At 47.7% G+C, this 21,009-nt stretch overlaps 1 protein-coding gene across 1 annotated transcript in view; it reads left to right on the plus strand.

Annotated features, from left to right (window-relative positions):
• Positions 1-21,009, plus strand: part of LOC114877554 (protein pangolin, isoforms A/H/I/S) — a 166,751-nt gene that overhangs the window by 1,559 nt on the left and 144,183 nt on the right. The window contains exon 2 of the mRNA XM_029190277.2: positions 67-145. Within this exon, the coding sequence (XP_029046110.1) occupies positions 67-145 (79 nt within the window). The remainder of the gene's footprint in view (positions 1-66; positions 146-21,009) is intronic.

Here is a 21,009-nt window from a genome sequence, read left to right on the forward strand (position 1 = left end):
TCCTCCCCCCGTTGGTCACGATCTCAGGACGTCGCCTGCATTAAGTGCGTGCAATGTGTGTTACAGGAAAAGGGCTCGCTCGCCGGTGGAAGTTACGCGACGACGGGCAAGGCGTCAGCGAGGTCGGATCTCAGCCCCGTTTTCGGTAAGTCCAATTTATATTCCATCATTTTCATATTGGCAAACAGAGAAAACCATCCGTCTGCTTTTCATATGATCAGAATTGAATTCAATTGTCAGTAAACAGTCGTATTTAAACAAAACACGGAAGATCAAAGCTCGCTGGTGTTCTCTGGGGATAATAAAAGAATTAACCGTCTTCCGCTATAAATTTTGATAAGTAGAATTTCAAATAAACGCGGCTGTTCGTTTACATCCGAGAATACTGTTCGTAAGAACGCTGTTACTAAAGATAGTCGTTGGAGCTTAAGTCGTTTCTTGGTATTTGTTTGTATCGACCATTACAGAGAAACACTTTCAAGAAACGGTAGATTTCAAATCAATCCGCATCGATGATAAACGCTTATTAGATCGAGAGATCGAACGGTGGATCTGTTGCGTTTTGAAATACGGGTCGAAAGTCGGCGAACGTTATATTCTACCGTCGCGTCGGGACGTTTTATCGCAACTCGACTATGAAATCTGATAAGGTGTTATGATGTTTTATGCGTGTCGTGGGGGGCAGAGGCTGATTCATATAAACTAACGTCATTGTAGGTGGTTATCTTACGATCTCGTAACGTAATCTACTCGTGGCAAATCGCTTTTATGTCCTAATGATAATTTAGACGCGTCGTGTTCGTTGCGGTAAATCGGACCTTTCGAACGGCGCAATTCGATTAACCCCTTGCCCGACGATTTGTTTGAAAACAAACGTGCCCCTTCGGGCTATTCAATTTCATCGAAACTCCGCACAGAAGTGTCATACACGTCACTAACGTGTTCCAATGTTTTTAGTTAGGTGAACGAGTTGCAAAGTTACTTTGTAATCGAAACGTTCGTTTATACAAATTAGCAGAATAAAGTACCAAGCGCAAATACCTGAAATATTAACACCGTCACCGATGTAACATCGCGATCTTTTCGCAGCGTTCGCGTTTCTATCCCGAAAATTTTCAACTTTTTCATTTACACATTTAATAGAAACCGTGTGAGAGTTTCAAGCAAAATTTTTAATATTTAATCATTTAGGGACATTTTTCCATCGTTTAGAATCTCGAACGCAGGGAACTATCGTGTGGCTACTGTATTTACCGGAATTTTTCATTCATTTCTCTACCTTCTCATGAATGTCATTCATCAGCTACGTTCTTAGAAGGAAAACGTTCGTTTCATTGTAAAGAATGAAGGAAAAAAGTTTCGCGAGTTGTGTGAATCGACGTTGTACACATATAATAGCTTGTTTCGGGGAATCGTTCTGAAAAAAGTGGCACTTGCTCACGATTCCGTCGCTGTTTTTTTACAGACATACGATACCGTTTCTTCCCGCCGCTTCCAAGTAAGACGACGCTCGACAGCGGTGTATCGGTCACGAAAATTTCAAACCCATTTATTGACGTTTCTCCAGTTCTCTTTTGTTCTGTTTGTCGAACTGGCTACCGAGTGAAACTGCTTCTCGAACATTGGACAACTTTGTTGTCGGTCGCGTGTTTCTTCTTTCACCCCGGGTCTGACGAAAATAATTGCCGAAACTGAACACGATCCTTTCCTTCGCTTCGCGTATTGTTACAAAGTAGTAACAGCAAGAATTGAAAAGTAATCGGACGCAAAATTCAGATGAACGTAGAACGAAAGGGGGGGTGGTTGAAATCGAATTGGCTTAGTTAAAAGCGAAAAGGGTTTTTCGGCGATATAAACGCGACCAAAGTTAATCCCAATTTGCCGGGGGAAATTGAGCGAAGTTTACGGAACGCTATTATTCTCGCGACAGGTTTGAAACAAATTGTGACTCGTTAGCAACGGTGCACAATGAAACACGCTGGGTCTCCTTCACGGCAGCGCGGTTTCTCCTAAATGGCAGACTTTGTCACTGACAAATCGATGTCGTCGACGCTTGTACACGTTGTCACCGTGTTGCCAAAACACTTTAACGAATTATTGCTCGACTGGCCGTGATTTCATTCGTTCAACGAACGCGCATCGTCATACACCACTTTATTGGCGAGTAAAAAATTTTCAAAGAGACGTTCGTATTTCTATTTCTTTTATTCGCAATCGGTTCCTTTCAAAATGATTCTTTTTTCCTTTTAGAAAATTAATTGAAAGTAAATAGATACCTTACATACGTTGGAGGATTAGCGGTTAATTGTGTAGTCATAATTATTTCGATCGTCGTTTTATCGATGCCCGCTTGTCGCTTTAAGCTAAATTATCGGAGATCTGTATCGTCGTTTGTTTGTTACACACCGATCGAATATGCTCCCGTGGAGGATAATTTATCGTCACCGCATGACTCGTGTCTAAATCGATTTCGTCGATTCTAATTGATCAGCCCGTGATTGATCGATTAAACGAATTTCAAACTTTCATTGCGTGTCCCACTTGCAACGAAGCGGTGTTTATAAGCTTAAGTTTGATGGGTTATCCTTTTGTTTTCCGACAAAGTATCTCGGATCTTCTTTGCGAGATGTTTCTTTTCCTTAACGAGTTTTAACGACCGGTACGTTTTCTATAGTCTGTAATTCAACGAGAAACCCGTATATTAATCGTTCCCAATAATCATACATTGAAGAAGATCGATTTATCAGCGCGCGTAATATCAAATACGTTGCACATTAAGCAAATATATCAGGGCTGCGTTAAACGAACGGTCCATTTCCATCCTCTAGATCATCCGAGAAACCTGATTTGCTAATTGTTTCGCACGGTGTATTTTAGAGGAGGCGATATTTTATCCGGCAGCGTGCAGGCAGCAAAGTCACCGCGTGCATCACGTAAAAGCGCAAACGAATCCGCGGAGTGTTAAATTATTGTAATTTATCTTGTCTGAACGGTAGCCACACACGCCAGCCCCAACAGCCTCTCGTGGCACGACACGAAAATCACTTTCTGTGACGTACAATTACGTGCAAATAACGCCGCTCTCGGATCAGAATTCGTTGCACTCCCGCCGAGGAACGTGCAAAATATTACGTCGGGATCCGTCGTAATCGCTTAAGTGGTTAATTATGGTGTGCTTCGAGGATGGCTAGAGGAGGCTGAGGTGGGATTAATCTTGGCATCATTTGCTCTGGATCCTCTCATCCTTTTTCCCTTTTTATTTTTCTCCTTCCTCTTCTTTCTCTTCAATTTTTAATTCTCCCTCAAACTATTAGATTGTCGCATATCAAACGCTTCTTCTAGATAAAAGTTTTATCAGATATATGTATATATATTTTTTTACCATTCATTCAGTAGAAACAAGATCGTCGTTCGGTTGCGGGCTTTTCAGCTCGTTTCCTTGCGTATCTCTCGAAGGTCTCCTCGCGTATTTTTGCACGCTCGTTAGGACGCGTTTTACGCTGGAAGGATCGGTCGGTGAACTCGTCGCTTCTCGTTTCGTTCGATCGCAGGATCAATTTCGAAACACGCGCTGCTTGTCTCGTTCCTCGCATTCAACTCACCGTTTTCTTATTCATTTTACTCCGGTTAATTCGCTTTTCTTTTGTTGCGCGAAAAGGAAAGCAAAAAATTTTTCGGCCGTAATAATTTGGCAGCGGGCTCGATCGTTGCGTGTCTCGAAATCGAAGGTGCCCTAACGATGCATCGGTATAATAGCAGAAAAATGCAAGGAAGAATGTACCTCTTCTTCGTCTCTTTCTTTTCCTTTTCTCGCCAATTTTCCTCGCGGTGCGTGCTATTTATTCTCGGGTAATTTCGAAATGCACGAACGCCTTTTAAATTGCGTCTTTCGATAACTATACCCCGAAGATTATTGTACACAAATAAAAACATGACTTCGCGGTATACGTGTCGGTGTCTGGAGAGCCATCGAACGTCTCAATATTAACGAAGATTTTTTCTCTATGAACGCGGTGTTCTTTTTTCTATCGATAATTTGTTCGGCTAATTAGTCAGCGACATCGAGTGGACAAACGTTTCGCTATCTTGCCCCGCGATTACACAGATTCGCCGGATTGCTTGGTTCGTTACGCTTTCGGTGCAACAGCCTAACTGCTGTTAATTATCAGACACGCCTCGTTGGACGCAACAATGACTAAGTATATTTATACGGTGCATTATCGCCGCGATGCTTGCACGCTGGCCTGGTCGGTCTGCTCGAAATCGAAGCTCACCGTAAGAAAATCGTCGTTAAACGCGGCGGGGAATTGCGAAAGATCGAGAGGAAATTCCACGGCTCCGCTCGTTATCTTCTTTGACGCTATAGCCAAAGTAAATACTGCCTGCATGTAAAGTGTTCAAACATCCGACGCTGATCTTAACCCGTTGCTTTTTACTACACTAGTATCCCAGACATTCCCCAGATACGTCTCGCGAAGGAGAAGAATTTTAATCGTTAATTAGTAGTGCAGATTTCAATTTCAGAAGAAAATAAATGACCACCGACGTTTATGTGCATATACTGTGATAGTTGTTACATTGCTGGGAATAGTGTCGTTTAAACAACTATTATCACACGATGAGGTAATGAAAATATTCGAAAGAAAGATAATAAATGGTTGTCCGATGTTTGTGTTCGGTGCCACATGACTATAATAACGACTCGATCAGTGAACATGTGCGCAACCGTTTATCTGTTTGCTCTCTCTTTCGTTTTGTTACGTTTTTTCCGAATGCAATCGCACAAAGAACGTAGACAAAAGGCATGGCTCGTTGTTTGGAGCATTACTCTTGATAGTGTCAACCACTGACTTGATACAGCCTCTTATGTCTCTACAATAACAGTATTAATAATAATCGAGTGCAAGAGTGATCCGCGAGTCTAAAAAAAGCAGATAAATCAAACGAAATCGAGGAACACGAATTTACGTATTTCCTAATGGTTGGGCGCGAGTTTGTCGCGAATCGAATCGACTTGCAGTCAGTTGGCTGCTAGTCTCTGGCAAAGAGTCGCGCTCGCAAAAGCGCGTTCACCGCCTCGATATGCACTTTGCCGCTACTTGGAAACTGCCCTCCGCCTCCGGATCGCACCTCGCCGCGAATATCGTATATGCAACTCGTTCTCAAAGAGTCATGCGATAGAGAGAAAGAGAGGAGAAGTTGGCGGTCGATAAGAGGGAGGAGGAAGAAGAAGTGAGAAAGAAAGAGAGAGAGAGAGAGGAGCGAGGGGGGGAGAACCATAAACGATGTGTCTCGTTGTGCGAAGTAATTGACGAGTTCGCGTGTAGGCGGTTGGGCGCCTAGATCGCCTCGAGCGTACCGTAGGCTTATCCTCAGAGACGAAAAACGAAACGAAACGAAACGAGCAGCCCTGATACCGGTCGAGGAGCCGAGAAGCGGAAAGGGCAAGAAGAAGGTGGAGGTGGGTTCGCGCGGCTCGACACGGGAGGAGAGGAAACGAGACGAGGGAGATGCTCTCTCCCAACGAGATAGGAAAAGAGAGGAGAAATTGACAGAAGAGTCGGTTAGTCGGCAAGAGGAAAAGGGACAGACTGAAATTGAGAGTGGGTTAGCTGGTTGGTGTGCCTGAGAAAGAGAGAATGTGTGCGAGATAAAGCATTAAGCTCACCGCACACGATATTTTTCAATTTGGATCCGCTATTTTGAAACTGTGCAGGAAATCGTGTTGAAAAGTGACATTCTATCATTTTTTATGCACACAGCGAGTTGTTACTCGATGCGTTACATTATTTAATTGCACCCTGCCTTCGATCAACAATTTCTAGCTTAACAACGTTCAGTTTCGCTGACAATCGGTCATTAATCAGTAGCAAACTAATGAATAGTGCTGTCAAAGCAATTGCGATCAAGAAAATCTAGCAAGAAAACGAGCAACGTGTGCAACTGGCTTTAGCGAGTGACTGAACGAAGCAAGGAGCAAAGGAGAGGATAAGAGAGAGAGAGAGAAAGGATGCTGCTGCATCACCCTGAACTTGCCCGAATACCTTCCCTCCGAACCTTACGTTGTGTATCCGTTCACCAATGCACATGGCACCCAAGCGAGTTCGAGTTCTCTCTCTTCTCTCTCTCTCTTTCTCTCCTATCTTCCTCTTCACGCCTGTCTCGTGTCCCTGTCTCGAGCTTCGTTTCTCTTCGTCCCTCCTACGAATCTCGCTCGCCCTTTCAGAGAGTCTGCTTCCTTTTCTCTTCTTACTTCGCCTTCTCTGGCGGAGTTAACCCACCCATTTCTTACGCTCTGCACCGTATACCGGGTGTCGGTGTAATATTCTTGGATATAGATAGCCTGCCCGGAGGATGGGACGCGAGGAACTTCCGGTGTAATATAGAGAGACGGAGATATTGGTCCTGGTCCTCGATCGGCTTTGCTCAAAGCGGAGACACTCGTGCGATTTGTAATTTAACGTTGATACCAGAAGTAAATTCGTTGTTGTTACGGAAATAATTGTAAAGGAAGTTTAGAAATTGAAATTTGTTCGTTACCTCGTTCGAAAATCTCCAAGATATCTAATTTTACTGGCCATCGAAGATCTGTAGATTTTACCGTACTTTGTTTGAATTGGTCGTAAGACAAATACACGAAAGAAAGAGGAAACAGCGCGATGATTTACAATGGACGAAATGTATCCAGACAGCAAGGAGTCAAACAATAGGATGGAATAAAGAATTCGAACAGGGCTAGATTTATGTTGTCCGGTTAAATAGGAATTGTTAGGACACCCGGTATATGAATACAGACGCACTGACTACAGTCAGCATTATACACCTACCCTGACTCGCCTCTACCTACCTACCTGCTCGCTAACGAGCCTACCTGCCGGACTTCTTGCATTCGAAGAGGTTGCCCAAGAGAAGGCCTCATCCCTGTCCGGACCCCCATCCCCATGGGTTCGGCAACTACACCCCGCGGTGGTGCTTGCACCTTCCTTTATAAACGGTTAAACAAATTTCCGTGTAAAACGGCTTTCCTAGAAAACCAGTCGAGAAAGAGAAGCAGAGGAAAAAAAAAGAAAAAATTCAGGACTAACCGAGAAAAATATATATTTACTCTCTCGTCTAACGTGTTTGTGTGTGCCCGGATCACGCGCGTGAATTCAAGAGACTTTTGAACATCTTTTATAGCCGAACATAAATTCGATTCGTTGCCATTCAGTTTTTATACTTTTGTCGTTTCTTCTTCCTTGGTGCATTTTTGTGATTTATGTAGTAGCCGTTCGAATCGTTCCTAATTGTTGGAACGACCATTTTTCTTTTTTCTACAGAAACGTTTTAGTCGATTCGTTTCGAATTTTTCGTTCGGCTAGTTTGCATAGATCCCGGTGAAATTGTCGCGAGGATCGATAATCGCGGAGGAGGTTCGTGCACGAACGCGTGTGCCCCGACTCCCTCGAACGTTTCCCGCTTTCGACGAACGCCCAAAGATCCGGTCCCTGACCTGCGACACGTGCCGACCACGTGGGTCTTTTGATTCGCGTTGTCACGCAACCGCGTGCAAAGAAAGTTGCGAGCCGGTGCGACGGTGGTCCGTTCCCGTGCGGAAGACGATGAACGAATTCGATCGTGCGCGTTTCACCGGCTTGTACGCGCACGTAGGTACATCGAAAGGGAGTCGGTCAACAGAGTTATCGCAGACTCCGAACGCGGTCGATAAACATGTCGAACATTCGCATATCGCGATAAAGGTCGAAAGATACGCTTCCGTAAAGGTGCGTATACACTGGCGCGAAACGCTTCGCGAACACTGTGAGCAAACAAAATAAAATAAAATTTTGTAAATGTAAACGCTTTACGTTGAAAGACTAGAGTAGCGAAAGGATTAAGAAAAAGAGCAACAGCTATACGTCTTGTGTGAAATCGAGTTTGAATCGAGCGCGGAGAGTGAAACGAGACATCGATCTAGGTAACGCGAACGGTGATCCTCGTGTAGACGCGTTGGCCCGGTAATCGCGTGATCCAATCAACGCTGATAACAAGATAAGCCAGGCTAGCTTCGCTCGACTCGTACACCTCTCTCTGTATCGCTGGTCAATCTGGCGTTGAGGGATCGTATCTTTGCTCGTGGGGTCACGTACGGACGTGATTTCGATCCGTTGCTTCCCTTCGGTCAGTCACAGAGGATCGCGAATCCCTCCGCGTGTTTTCTCCTCCTCTTCGATAGTATCGCTCGATTCGAAACAGAAAATTGTCGCGGTTGGTAGTCGCGTGCGCGCACGAAACCCTCTCTCGGTTTTGCCGCCATTCCAGGGAAAACTTTTCGACGATCGTTTAAAAGCGTCACCCGTCGGCGTCGTGTAAGCAGAGCACGATGACGCGTTATCGCGCGACGCACGGCACGCGCCCTGTTTACATGAGAACGCCGCTTCTTTGACAAGATTAATAACAGCTGGAATTGAATAACTTATTTACGAGCCAGCTTCGCGCCTAGTTGCATCACGTAGATAAACGCAGCCGCTATTTAAAGGACGAGATTCATTCATTGTGTACACATTAGGCGAAGAGAGCTTCCTGGTTCGCGCGAACACGCGTTTTCCAGCGCCGAATAAGCCGTCTCTTCAATTACCCTCGCAATTACCGTACCGGTGACGAGCCGAGTGAATCGTGTTTTCTTGTTCTCGAACCGCTTCGCTGATATTTGCCTTTTATTTTTCCTCTTTCCCGATGATTCTTGCGTATTAACCTTTTGCACTCGTAATTGCTCGAACGCGAAGTATCGGTCAGCAGGTAATAAATTTTTCAGGAATATCAGGAAAATCTGAACGCAATTTGTATTGCAAATCATTTGGCAAGATTCCCAGTGAAAAACATATTTTTCTACGCGCCTGCGTTGATGACTTTTAGCACCGACCATCGGAGTGGAATAATTAATTTCTTAGATAGAGCGAGAAACGATAACGCGTCTAATCGATGGAATTCCTGAGATCATATTTTATCAGTTGACGATGAACTCTTGTTTTTTTTTTTTTTTTTCGAATCAATTAACAAAATGCTTTTCATGCCACGTTATAAAATGACATAAGACTGGTGGTTCCGACCGGTCGCTCTTTAATTACGATCCATTTAAGTCGTTGTCAACGGCAAAAAGATCGTATTCCCAATTACCAAGGTGGCTGCTCGTAAAATTTCCTCGGCAAAGCGAGCAATCACCCTCTTTTACGCGTTTATAATATCGACGATCGTCTAATTGCTGCCTACAGAGCACCCCAATAAACGTATTAACGTTAACGCGGCCGCTTGCGTACGTTTTATTCGAGGCAAGAGGAAGGAAGAGAGAAAGAAAGAAAGAAAAAGGGATTAAAAGAGCGAAAGATATGCTGCAGTGGGAGAGAAGGGAAGAGGAACGGAGTCGTGCCACCGCGAAAGAATGAAAGAGCAAAAGGCGCGTATGATAATAAGGCATGCCCACCAAAAATACCGGTTTCCCTCTTGGAGCCCGTGGTTACGATTCAGGTTTGTCCCGCCTGTTTCCGAGACTCTGTCGAAACGATTTTCGTCAAACAAAGTCGTTCGACCGTACGGCTCCTCCAGTCAATTAACGCCAGAAGACCGTCCTCGTTGTCGACCTGTTGTCGACCAGCCTCGATATTTCTCCCGAGAAGCTAAGAATTTCCGACCACTGATCCGGCCAACCCAAAAAAGAAAGAAGAAAAAAAAAATGGCGACCTCAAGAGAGGATACACCCGCGCGCGTTCGCCATCGATCCTCTCGATCGTTGATTACGCCATATCCCGTCGCTTTTTGCTCCTGTCTCTCCGTCTCAGACGCGACAGGGTCATGAGCGACGGTCGATGAATTTCGGCGCTTTGGAAAATGATCGGAAAGGGCGGATATTGAAAAATGGAGAGGGTGGAAGAGCGGTCGAAAATTAGCTTGACCGAACTGTAAAGAAGAAAGCAAGGCGAGGCGAGTTTGAGAGTAACGAGAAAGGAATAAAGAAGGGAACGAGAAGCTGCAGGCACGCAGAGAAGGAGCGTGTCCGTAGAACGAAGGTTAGCAATCTGCCTAGTGTTTTACGACAACTATAAATATGGTTGTAAAGCTCTTTGTTTAGAGTTAGTCCAAGGCTTTCGAAACTCTTTGCCCTTCCGCTAGCCTAAATCGTTTCGTCATTGCGACGTTTCGTATTCATCGGTAAAGAACAAATTATCCTTCTTAATCAATATTCAAAACTTCTCTTCCGAGTTGGTTGATTCTGACGATCGAGTGTGAATTCTGGGTATTCGATCGAGGCGCGAGAGGGAGAGGAAGGCGCGTTTTACACGCGTGAAAATTATCGAGAGGACTCTGTTGGAGCATTTAAAAAAGAGGGAAAGAAAGCAACGGCGGGTCCAGTGGCATCTGCTAACCATATGCTAAAATGACTGAGCCCGGATAACACCCTGTCACGCTAATGTCAGGTTAAGCGGCGAGAATGATTTACAAGCGGCGAGTTTCGAGCGAGCAACGGCGATACATCGCTTCGCTCACTCGCTCTGTGGAACGCGCCGCAAGCGGAGACCGCGACGCGATACTCGTTACAACAACGTTATTGCCCGAGCGCAATTAACGTCCGCTAGATACGCCGCGTCGATAGGTTAAACGCGCGAGACGAGTCGCGAACAATCGCTATCGCTCTCCCTCTTTACCTCGTCACACCGTCGACGCGTTAAAATAATTTATGCCTTCACCGAACCGATCGAGCCGGATTCCGGATATGATGCTACCTGTCGCGTTCGATACACGAAATTCTTGCTTGATTTGCGAAATTACTGTTACGAAATGCGAATTGATCGGTGATTGTGATTTCGAGCCAGGATTCCTAGGATTTGTCGACAAACTCTATTTGCTTTCGTTCTTGGTTAATTCGTCTTTCACGATTAATACTTTTCGAAGCGCGATAATTTCCGACAATCGTTCCTCTTCTACCATTAACGTTCTATATTTCGTTCTTACGATATTACCGATTGTAAATACACCTTCGTAGAGTGGCATGAATCATTCGAATGCGTTCCTTTGATAAGAACGATACGCGTCGACGATAAGCGGACAATAGTAATTCGGAGACCTGGCATTGCGTCGACTTTTTTCCATGAATTCCATTTTTAATTCGACACCTCTGGGTACCTTTCGCAATCACGACCACTCTAGTTTTCCAAGTTCAGAAAAAAATGAATCTCCAAGTAAAATCGATCGGTTCAAGTTTCCATCGCGAGCTACCGTGCCCCGGGTGTTGCGTTGTTTCGTTCGAAAAAGAAAAGATTGCGAGCGGCTAGCTTCGAGGCGACTTCATAGAAGGGCAGGAAGTAGCGAAACGCATAATGAGAAAGGGGGTTGTGGGCGGGGATGATGGCGCGAAAAAGGTGATACGGCTCGGAGACAAAGGCGCGGACCACGAGGAGGGGCTGATCAATCGGATCCTCTGCCATCCGGCGGTGAGTTAACTAGGGCTAAATAAGGTAGCCGGTCGGTCCCGGTAAATAATTGTATCTCGTAAAGCGACTAGGTAACCGAGGATTTATATGGGCGTAGCCGACGGGGCCGACACTTGCTACTTCGATACACGACGGCGCATAGTCGTCTCCTCCCTCTTGTTCCTCTCCTTCACCACCTCCTCCTTCTCTTTTTCCTTTCCTTGTGGAACATAACCTGTGAGTACCTCGGAACACACGTGGCACCAGCTAGTAGATTCAAGGGGACACTGGTGAAAACCCCCCTCCTTCCGCGTTTCTCAGCCTCGTATCAAACACTCAACTTGGCCCATGCAAATTAACCGAGGATAATCGAGCGAACGGCTAATTACGTTCGCCAGATTTTATCGGTTTTTATTGCGTCCCCAAGGGTCTTATACTACTTATAATTTTACTTCTGAAGGGTTCGAATAACTTGAGGAAATTTCTAGTTGGTATTTTGAAAAAAAAAAAATAGGTAGATGACGCGGAAAAAAGGAAAGATTCAATCGCGTTGATCAACGATCTAGGAAATTAATTACCGTGCGCCAAGGAGTTGCTCGGAGATTATTAGTCACGGCTTGTCCGGTTAGTTCACGCCACCGCGAAGCTTCAACTCGCTCTCCGTCGCGTCGACCAGTTCACGCTTATGGATTCGATATAATCTTATCTAAGCGGCAAGATACCGTGCGGTGGTTACGATAAAAGTGCGGTTCTCGTCTGCTCTTTAAACTGGCCGTTCTCCTTTCGACATCGATCTCGTGGACGATCGGCTCTACGATTCGTTTCGCAATTGTTCGACGTATTCAGTGGAAATCCTTTGTCGATCGGCGCGAAACGGTCTAACCGGAAGTCACGCGTGTACGTGTCCCGTGCCACGCGTGACCATCCTCTTTTCTAGCTTCTCTGTCGTTACTCCCCCATTGTCTATTGATTGACGTACAATCCGGTAGGCTACGATTGCGAAATATTAAGCCGAGTAAGGAGTATAGTAGCCTAATTCGGGGTACTCGTCAATGAGACTGGTGTCTTTGATCTTGGATCAAAGAAGAATCCTCCCGGTGTTGATCGAGATTCCATTCAGGAGTATGTATTTGCATACTCGAGTAACGGAACACGCTCGGGCCTGTAATCGTCGGCTAGATAAAAAACGGAAACGCGGGGGGGGGTTGAACTACTTCTCGAAGTTGTTAAATTCTAATACGAGAATTCCCGAGCGTGAAGATCGAAGAAGTTGCCGGCCGCGGCGCGGCGCGGCGCCGGGACAAGCAGGCCCCTAATTTGGGACTTTATCGTCTTGTTATCCTTGCACCTTACGATGCTGACGACCGAGTCGAGCTCTCGGTGTCCCGGTGTCACTGTGCCCGCCACCTTTTCGTCGATGGTCACAGAGGTTCGCTTTGGACCGAGAATGCACCGATATGGCGTGTACGAGGAGAGAAAGAGAGAGCATAAATGAGAGGGAGGAAAGGGAATGGGGGAAAAAAGAGAGAAATGTAGAGGGAAGAGGACACCGGGAGTACGAGGAACGGTGAGGGAGGGAAAGAAAGTTGAAGAAGAAGGAAGGAGAAAGAGATAGTGGTAGGAGTGGGTGCCCGTGTGTCTCCTTGCCCCCACTTGGTGGTCACTCGGGCCCAGTGGGACCCGTTCCCCTCGTTCCTTAGCCAGCCCCGAGGCCAAGAACGCGCAGGGCCGTAGGCCCCAACCTCGGTACCGTCGGCTACTCTCGCCGCGTACCTTTTGCGGCGTTGCCGAGTCCTCTTTCGATCACTTGCTCCTCGCACTCTCGTTTCGACGAGAAGGAGCCCCGCTTTCGCATAAATTACCACTGCAAGCCTGTACGAGCCATTTCGACGCGTCACGTATGGGCGCACGCGCGCCCATGGCCCTTTCGTGTGTACGCGGGAGAATTGATTTGAGCGGAGCAAACGGAGGCGCGCTCGCGTAAATGTGTTCTACACTCTTCTAGCGAGTTTTCTTGCCTCGATTCAACCAGTTTTCTCGCGGACGAGAACGCGTGGTCGAGAGTGCAGCGTGGCGAAATTTATGGAGGACGGATCGTGTCACGAGATCCGGTGGCAGCACACACAGCTGCTTGCATCCAGCAGGTGTATTTGTGTGCTCGTTAACTCGTAATGGAGATTGCCACCTTAGATTCTCGACCACCCGTGTTTCCGTCGAATTCACCTCTCGTTTCCGAGTCGTACGCGTCAAGAGCCTGCCGCGTCAAACGAGTTCGTTCCCGAGATCCTTTCAGCTCCCTGTACCCCGGAACGACGACGACGACGACGGCGACGTCGCGCGTTAAACGATGCAATTCTCGAGAGAAAAATCAGCGATCGTTCTTCGGAACCAGTATAATTCGCCTGGAGCTTGACCACGACAGTCTCTTATTTGAATTTCTCGCTCGGTCGCGAACGGACCGGCTCGTAAATTCGTGTGTCGAACGGGCGTCCTGCGCGTCGCGGACCCGCCGAGGCGCCCGAGAATTCGATTCCGTAAGAACGGATGTGTTGGCCAGCCTCTCGAATACTCCTTTCCGGACGGAAGGTCGTCGGACCGAAAATATCACGCGTGCACGCCCCGACGAATTCCTCGGCTAGTTTATTTCTTTCTGGAAATCACGCGTTTCTGCGTCGACGTTCGACTAAACATATACAGAAGGCAGAACGTTCGCCACCCTTCCCAATTTTTCTTTACCTATATTCGTTTCTACGTTATACCTACGGAGGTACCCTTTGCACGATCCATTTTCATGACAATCGGGTTTAGATCGTTTCACCGGACTGTCAAAACTTGGAAACCTTTGCCTACCTGTGCAGCGATAGTCCCTGAAGAAATTGTCCCGTCAGCGGGGTCTTATTGTTGCCCGAGCGACACCGATCTCTCCGATAGTCTCTGGGTCGAGGCGTCGAAGGACGTCTTTTGCCATGTGCTATTGCAATCGGACGCTGGTTCGGTGCTAGAGATTCTCAGGCCGGTTAGTGCGTCGTTTTGGAGCACTCGAATGGTCGATGGATCTCGAACAATGGACTGCGAGCGCCACTTAATCGATGGATCGACATTCGAAACCTTTTCTATTCCAATCGACCCACGATTCCACGCGTTTATCCTAAGAAACGGGGAAGAGTCCGACATCATGTTCGAATTAAAAACTCATCAGCTACTTTGTCTTTATAGTTGACTCGCGCCCATCACGCTCTCGCTTTCTTCTGAATCTTCCGAAGGCGTTCCCGGTTATCTTAGCTTTATCTCGTCCCATTACAATCTTAAAGCCTCGGCCATGAAAGCAGAGGGAGCGTGCGTGCTCCGCTTTCTCGCGTTATTACCGCGTTCCTCTCGTACTCTCCTTTTATCTTGATCTCTTCGGCGGAATACGGGACGCGCGAACCTCGTAAAATTCTCGAAACGAGATGCATGATCGAGGGGCGCCAGGTTGGATTCGTCTCGCCCTCTGACTGTTTATTATATCCCAATCGCGATATTTTGCCGCGAGACGACGCGAGGGGTAAATTTACGTATGCGCGCGAGGGAAAAGAATCGGTGGATTTTGGCAATGGTAAATGGTGTTTCGAAGTCTGCGAGGACTGGCCTTAGCAGCCTTGGTCGAAGCCAGGCGCTGGCACGGCACCCATTGTCCGCGCCGTCTCTTGTTACGAGACGAGACGAGCCGGTCAGAGGGACGAAGAGGATCACTCGCGAGTGCGAACGAGAGGGAGAAGGAGAGGAGAGGAGCCAGAGAGTGAGGCAACCAAGGCGGCGGTCAAACAGGCAGACCCAGGCTCCTTTCCTCCTCCGTTCTTTTCCTTCTTCTGCTTCTCTCCGTGCGCCTCCTCTTCGTCTTCTCTTTCTTTTGTTGCTTTCCTTCGCGCGGCTCTCTTGCCATGCCGGGGACCGTGCCCGAGTCAAAACCCACCTATGTGTGCCTGGCAAGGGCCCCCGGCAGTAGGTCTCTTGCCTCGAGGCCCATGGCCTCTCTTCTTCTTTCTCTTCCACCACCGACCCCGCCACCCTCTTTCTTTCTCCCTCTTCCTCTTGTTCGTCGCCTCGTGTAGATCGCAACGAGAAGAGGGCAGAGGCTGGAAAGCTCCTTCAGCCTGGGTCCAACTCGAGATCCCCCCGGTCGAGCAAAGTTTTCGTCAGTCCGTCGCGACGGTACCGATGACGGAACTTGAAAATTTCTCGAGAGGTTTCATTTTCGTGGGGTCCGCAGGAAATTTATCTCTGTCCAGAGAGAAAGAGAATGGTACGGGTGATTCTTCGGGGGTCCGTTTCAAGGATCTCCCTCGGTTGAATTATGGAAATCGACTCGTCCGTTTGTGTTTTGTAATTTCACCGGAATAGCGTCGGGAGAATCGTGTTTCTCAATGGCGAAGTTTCGAAATTTCAGCCGAGCTCGTTGCTCCTTTTGGAGGTACCCGTTTCGAGAGAGCGCACAGATATCTCGTGGAAACCGTGGATCGAACGTTGCTCATCCTGTATCTCTGATCGCGTTTGGAATCCAGACCGCATCGACGTGCATCAAGCAACAACAGCTTTTTGATTGCTTCGATCGGTGAAACGTGTGGCGTTGCTTGACGTTGCTCGGCGTTCTCTCGGATTCTAACCAGCTAGCACGTCGCCAGGCCTCGGGTACGTGACAGTGGGTCCGGCCTCGAAGCCTGTCAGGAATCTCCGGGACCCATTACGAGGGTGCGCCTACTTGCTGATCTTTTATACGACGAAAACCCGTTCCGTTGTCTCTCGGATCGGTCGGCGCACGTGCGCTTTTCCGAGCCCTTGTCTCCTCTGTCTTTTACTCGCGAACGCCATCGCGCGGCAACTAGTTTCGCTCGTCCGCCTTTATATTATGCAAATTCTCACCGAACGATAATGAGATTCCGTCCTCGCCTCGCCGATAAATAATCGTCGGTCTAGCTTTCTAATGAAAATCATTGTCATCCTGGCGAAAATCGTACGCCGAACCTCTTAGAACTCTCCCATCGAACGACCCGTCATCGAGAGCTCCTCGAGACGTTTCCCTCCGTGTCCCACCGACCGGAAAACGGACCGTTTTCCCGGGAAATTTATCGTAAAGTTAAACATCAGTCGGTAACCACGAGGACATGGCACTTGTTGCACAAAGCGTGTCTGCAGACGAAATTTCGGGGTCCTTTCGCTCGGTAGTTCCTCGTACACGGACCTCCCGCGTCGAGGGTCACCAGGTTACACGTTGCCGCGCATTCTCGTTTCGCCGTTTTACCGAAATCGTCTCCTCCGTAAGAAACCCGACTCCTGGATTTCTCGGAGCCATTCGCCTGGTCCTCTCCTTTTCCTGCGCCCTAATCTGATCCGCTCGGATATTCTGGTAAAAAGATACGAACCGCGAACTGCGATCTCTTGGACGCGGTGAAATCATGGGTAGACTTTGAGTTTTCCTCTCGAGGAAGGGAACGACGATGGTACGAGGCTACTGTTCGTTCCCAAGGAGCGTGACTAAGAGCGATGTCATAGGTTTTCACCGGACAATCGTCGGAGAAAATTGCTCGGCGCAAACAAGCGGGCATCTGCGGCCAAGACGAGGCACTTGTTGCACAAAGGGTATATATCGGGGGACGAAAATTCTTGGCCGTGGTAACCTCTCTCTACCCTTCGATTTCCCTTGCTTCAGGCCCCCTGTGTCGAGGGGTCACGAAACGTCCGTGGACGAGAGGCAGAAGTACGGATTTCTATTGACACAGGCCAATAGGGCCTGGCCTCTGGTCTCCGCAGGAATCTCTACGATCCTTTCTGGACGTCCACGATCGAGGGAGGGGGTGCTGTAATCCTTGGCCTTTTTTTTTTCTTCATCGATGCCTCGGTTTCTCCCTTGGGAGACGAGAGAGCTTGATAAATCTGCGAGGATTCGGTCCTCGGGAAATCGTATTCTTGGCACGCATCGAATCATAGAATTAATTCTAGTCGGGGGAAAGTTTCTTTTCTTTGGATAAAATGGTGGATGAAGATTCATAGTTTAGAATGTGTTTTTGGTATTCGCCCTCACGCGTCAGGACTTTCTTTTACATATCTTTCTTAGAAGAAAAATGTCCCTCGAGAACAGAGATATTTTTGGGAATTTTTTAATGCAGCAATAACAAAAATTGCAGGGGACATTAAATTTCAAGTTTCTCTTTCAACGAGAAAGAAATATTACCTATTCGTGGAAGAATTTCAGTTTCACTTTCCTGTTTTTTGTTATTCAAGTTTCACGGGTCTAAAAGGAAGAAAAAATTACAAAGTGTCCGAGTTTGGTTATGCGAATTTGAGAACCACCGGGTTGCGGTGCAGTGTCGGCAGGTCGGTAGGTAGGCATATAGCGTTGATGGACCAGAGCTAATCTAAAAATCGCCGGAACTTCACAATTATAGTAATTTACCAGCCGACAACAAGCTGTACACACAAGCTTGCCCCGTAATGGCATTAACGGCACGCTCTTTCGCTCCCGTGTCCTTTTTAGCCGGAATCCAGGCCCGATTCGGGGCCGAAAATCGACCGGGGGTCGACTTCTTTCACGATCACACATTCGCCAAGGTGTCGTCGCGTCTCCAGTCTCCTGTTTAGTCGCGCGTTTCGGCACACGTGAAATATTCTCGAGCTTCTTCGATTCTTTTATCCGTCTCGAGTTTGTGTCGCGATCACAAACGAAGTCTGCCTCGTTACCGAACCTCGCGATCATCATTGTCGCCCCTCTTGCCGCGAGATCGCGGAAAGAGGTGAAAAAGGAAAAGGGCGGGAAAAAATGGGAGAAAGAGAACGGGATAGGATATAGAGGTTTATCGTTTGTCACAGAGGCTCGAGCCATCGTTTTTTTTTTTTTTCCCTCCATCAAACGAAAAATCATCCACGGTCGCAGACAATGCACTCGCGAGCACTCGGCTCGAAATCGAGGGCACTCATCACATGCAAATCCATAATAATCTCTTCGCGGCTTCCGCTCTTTGCCTCCTCTGTTCTAATGGTGCCTTTCCAAGAATCGTCGATGCAGAACCACGGGTTACCACTCCGGACCCGTGTTGGATATTGTTTAAGAACCCGTACATATCCCAGAGCCTCTGGGTGCGCTGTGGTTTTCTCTGCTACGCTGCTTCCGGTCGGGATACCCGATGGACGCGTTTCTCCAAAATTGCGTTCCCTCCTCTATCCTTGTTATTTGCCACTGTTTCGTTGTTTATCATTTCTAGGAGATCCAACGCTGTTATTGTATAATGAGTCTCAAAGGGAACGTAGTTCAGAGAATTATTTTTTTTAGATTTGTTAGAGGAATCTTTTTTCAAATTCGCTAGAGTAGTTACAGGAAGAGAGTATTAACCCCTTGTACCATCCTGTGCAGAAATATTTTTGAAACGATATTTAAATTTTGCAAATGAATTTCTCTATACCATAATCAAATAATGAAAGCGTGAAAGAGTTAAGTAATATCTACCGGTTCGAATCGCAAAAAATCTTGGTCTCGTTCGTTCGGTTCGGCGAACGTGTGACGAGGTCTCGGTGCATTGTGTGCCCGGGGGTATCTATAATTACCGTCCCGAAGTATTATTCCAACAAGACTGCGAGGTAAACAAACCCGTGCAGCAGAGGGAAGGAAGAGTAGATGGGAGGCGAGACGAGAGAACACGGCCACGAACTTGCAGTTGTCTGTCGGTATAGCTCCGCGTGGAAGGCCGATGGAACGCAGCAGGACGAGCGGAGGAGGAGGCACGCTGATCGTGATGGAAAGGATGCGGTTGGAACCCGGGGTTCGTGGGGCAAGGGAGAGTGGACCGAGCTGGCAATAAACTTTGGCGCGAGGAGTGTGGCGCACATGTGCATCGCTCAGGATATGCATTCGAAAAGAGAGAAGCGCACTTTGCCCGCGAGACAACGCTTCCTTTTTCCTGCTGCACCGGCGAATTTTCCAATCGTTCATCGTCGTTTTATTTCTACTTCGATCGATCGTATTTATTATAAATTGTACCAGCAATTTTACACGACACCTCGAGTAGTCCATATATTTTCAGTAACGAAACAAATAGAAGTCGAAGGAAAAAAGAAACCGTGCTCGTCCAGTTTGTTAGCTGTCGTCAGCTGTTCAGACTCATCGATTCGAGGACAATTTCGAAGACAGAGCTTGCGCCCGGCTCGTGCTAACCGCGATCATCGGTTCCAATAAAATCGAGAGTTTACGGGTTGCCGGGAGGGGATCCAGGACAAATTCGCGAAAGATTTAGCGACGTTTTATCGCGAGTCGAGTCGTTGCCGAACGTACCGTCGCGGCTGCTCGTAAACGGATAAAACTTTCATTAAATGCAAAGCCTATTTGCTCTGGCGATCAGCGAGTCGGCGTCGGCGTCGAGGTTCCTTCTCGCGCGAGTCGCTTTTCATCGAGCCTACGTGGCCGTGATAAAACGAGAATCCGGCACGATTCCGACGAAACTGTTCTCTGGCCGCGTACAAGCGCGCGTGCTTGTCGCGTTATTTATAGAGTCGCGTAGCTGACAATTTAATCGTCCGCAGTCGTGTGAATTGCGCCGATCCGTACGGTCGACTCGCGCGTGTTCGCGTCTTAATAAGTTGGAGCAGAACGCGAGATGCCGCCGCTCCTCTTCGCTTCGCGCGCTGGAAAAGGTCAACGGTCTCGCGTCGAGGGACGATCGAGATCATCTCTTCGCGGACGGACGGCCCTCGAACCAACGAAGAATTAACTCTTTCATGGTCGACGATGCGAGCTCGCGTGTGCTGCCGAAGTATTAATTAAACGAGCGGCTATCCGCCGCGTGAAACGACTGATTTATCACCGTTTACCGCTACCCTGCCTCTTCGATCGCGTTGCTTTTCTCTCGCGGATCGTCGCATGCTTTACAACCTATTTATTTTCCCTCGCTTTTACGATAACAGCGAAGCTTTGCTAGAATTTTTCCGTTCTCGATGCTAGTGTCGTTTTCACGGAACCGAATTTTACGGTTTAGTCACGGTGGTCCCGGTTGGCGAGTGTTAAATTTTGATTCGATGCAATTTTTGTAAAATGGTACCGCGAAGAAGAATCCGCTACCGCGGTCCGCTTCTACCACGGTGATACTTTCTGCCCATAAAATAATGGCGTTGCCGATCACCTAAAGATCCTCGTTGGCGAGAATGATAAGATCTAGCCGGGCGGAGTGGAGGAAGGAACGGTTCGACGATGCTAACTGGAGGGCTCAGTCGGTCGAGATCGAGAGGCGATGCTTATCAGTTCGAATCCTGAAAGCAGGTTTCTGCCTGTTGAAACGATCGAGTTTCGCGGAACGGACGAACTCGTGCGGTTCTCCAGCGGATGGGATCCGCCTTCGACATCGGGACAGCAGGATCCGAGGCGCTGGCTGCCTGCTGCCGGCAGCTCCGAGAGGAGAGAGATGATCGGTATCGGTTCTTCGAGTCCTTCGTGCGGATTCTTGTTGCTCGCCGCGATCCAGTTTCGCGGAACGGATAAACTCGAAAGGTTTCTTCGGCATCGGTATATATCCATCGTGTGGATACGTTAAAGGACAGAGGGAGG

The sequence above is a fragment of the Osmia bicornis genome, chromosome 3, assembly GCF_907164935.1.
Source record: "Osmia bicornis bicornis chromosome 3, iOsmBic2.1, whole genome shotgun sequence".
Classification (NCBI taxonomy): domain Eukaryota; kingdom Metazoa; phylum Arthropoda; class Insecta; order Hymenoptera; family Megachilidae; genus Osmia; species Osmia bicornis.